This window comes from Myotis davidii, unplaced genomic scaffold (genome assembly GCF_000327345.1).
Source record: "Myotis davidii unplaced genomic scaffold, ASM32734v1 scaffold299, whole genome shotgun sequence".
Taxonomy (NCBI): domain Eukaryota; kingdom Metazoa; phylum Chordata; class Mammalia; order Chiroptera; family Vespertilionidae; genus Myotis; species Myotis davidii.
This window is the reverse complement of record NW_006293088.1, coordinates 9,235,331-9,235,648: the sequence shown is the minus strand read 5'-3', so window position 1 is coordinate 9,235,648 and position 318 is coordinate 9,235,331. Positions and strand designations below refer to the sequence as shown.

Here is a 318-nt window from a genome sequence, read left to right as displayed (position 1 = left end):
AAAAAATAATAAAAAATAAAAACATATTTTAATAAAAAACAAAAAACGTGTGGAACAAAAGGGACTGAAACATACTTGCGTGTCATCATTTACAGTCAACTCTTGTCCTTCTGACAGCTGTCCTGGCTCCCCCAGTTACCAAGACACAGTGCCCCCAGAAAGGGGATGTGGGGCAACCCTGGGAACTCCGGGGCCAGGCGGGGCACCCCGATCCGTGCTCACCTTGGGGGGGCAGGTCGAAGCGGACGTGCCCGTCATAATGCATGGCGCTGTGGAACTTGCTGTCACAGGCCTGGCAGAGGTTGAGGCCCCGGTGGT

At 52.2% G+C, this 318-nt stretch overlaps 1 protein-coding gene across 1 annotated transcript in view; it reads right to left on the bottom strand.

The window, feature by feature from the left end:
- The window catches only part of LOC102772980 (pleckstrin homology domain-containing family G member 5), a 12,951-nt gene extending 12,639 nt beyond the window's left edge, over positions 1-312 (bottom strand). Inside the window, exon 1 of the mRNA XM_015565948.1 lies at positions 223-312. Within this exon, the coding sequence (XP_015421434.1) occupies positions 223-265 (43 nt within the window). The 5' untranslated portion in view covers positions 266-312. The remainder of the gene's footprint in view (positions 1-222) is intronic.
- Positions 313-318: the final 6 nt, after the last annotated feature.